General features: G+C 57.8%; 1 protein-coding gene across 1 annotated transcript in view; it reads left to right on the top strand.

The window, feature by feature from the left end:
- The window catches only part of PRPF19 (pre-mRNA processing factor 19), a gene marked incomplete at both ends in the record, with an annotated part of 2,527 nt that extends 2,163 nt beyond the window's left edge, over positions 1-364 (top strand). The window contains 2 exons of the mRNA XM_009876978.1: positions 1-86; positions 266-364. Of these exons, the coding sequence (XP_009875280.1) occupies positions 1-86; positions 266-364 (185 nt within the window). The remainder of the gene's footprint in view (positions 87-265) is intronic.
- Between the last annotated feature and the right edge of the window lie 3 nt (positions 365-367).

Here is a 367-nt window from a genome sequence, read left to right as displayed (position 1 = left end):
CGGCCGCGGACGACTCCTCCGTCAAGCTCTGGGACTTGCGAAAGCTCAAGAACTTCAAGACGTTGCAGCTGGACAATAACTTCGAGGTGTGTGACCATCCCCTTTTTCCACTCTGATGGCCTGGCTGGGCACCCACCGTTCCAGGCTCACTCCCAACTGTGCTCTTGTGTTTTGAGGGAGCCTGAAGGAGAGGTGTGCCCCCCCCTTGCACCCCAAGAGGCCGTTTGGAGCTGCTCTGAAGCTTCATTCCCCTTCTCCTCCACAGGTGAAGTCTCTCATCTTCGACCAGAGTGGCACCTACCTGGCCCTGGGCGGGACTGACGTCCAGATCTACATCTGCAAGCAGTGGACGGAAATCCTCCACTTC

Source organism: Apaloderma vittatum, unplaced genomic scaffold, assembly GCF_000703405.1.
Source record: "Apaloderma vittatum isolate BGI_N311 unplaced genomic scaffold, ASM70340v1 scaffold39079, whole genome shotgun sequence".
Classification (NCBI taxonomy): Eukaryota; Metazoa; Chordata; class Aves; order Trogoniformes; family Trogonidae; genus Apaloderma; species Apaloderma vittatum.
Note: the sequence above shows the minus strand (reverse complement) of the source record. Positions and strands in the feature narration are given on the sequence as shown.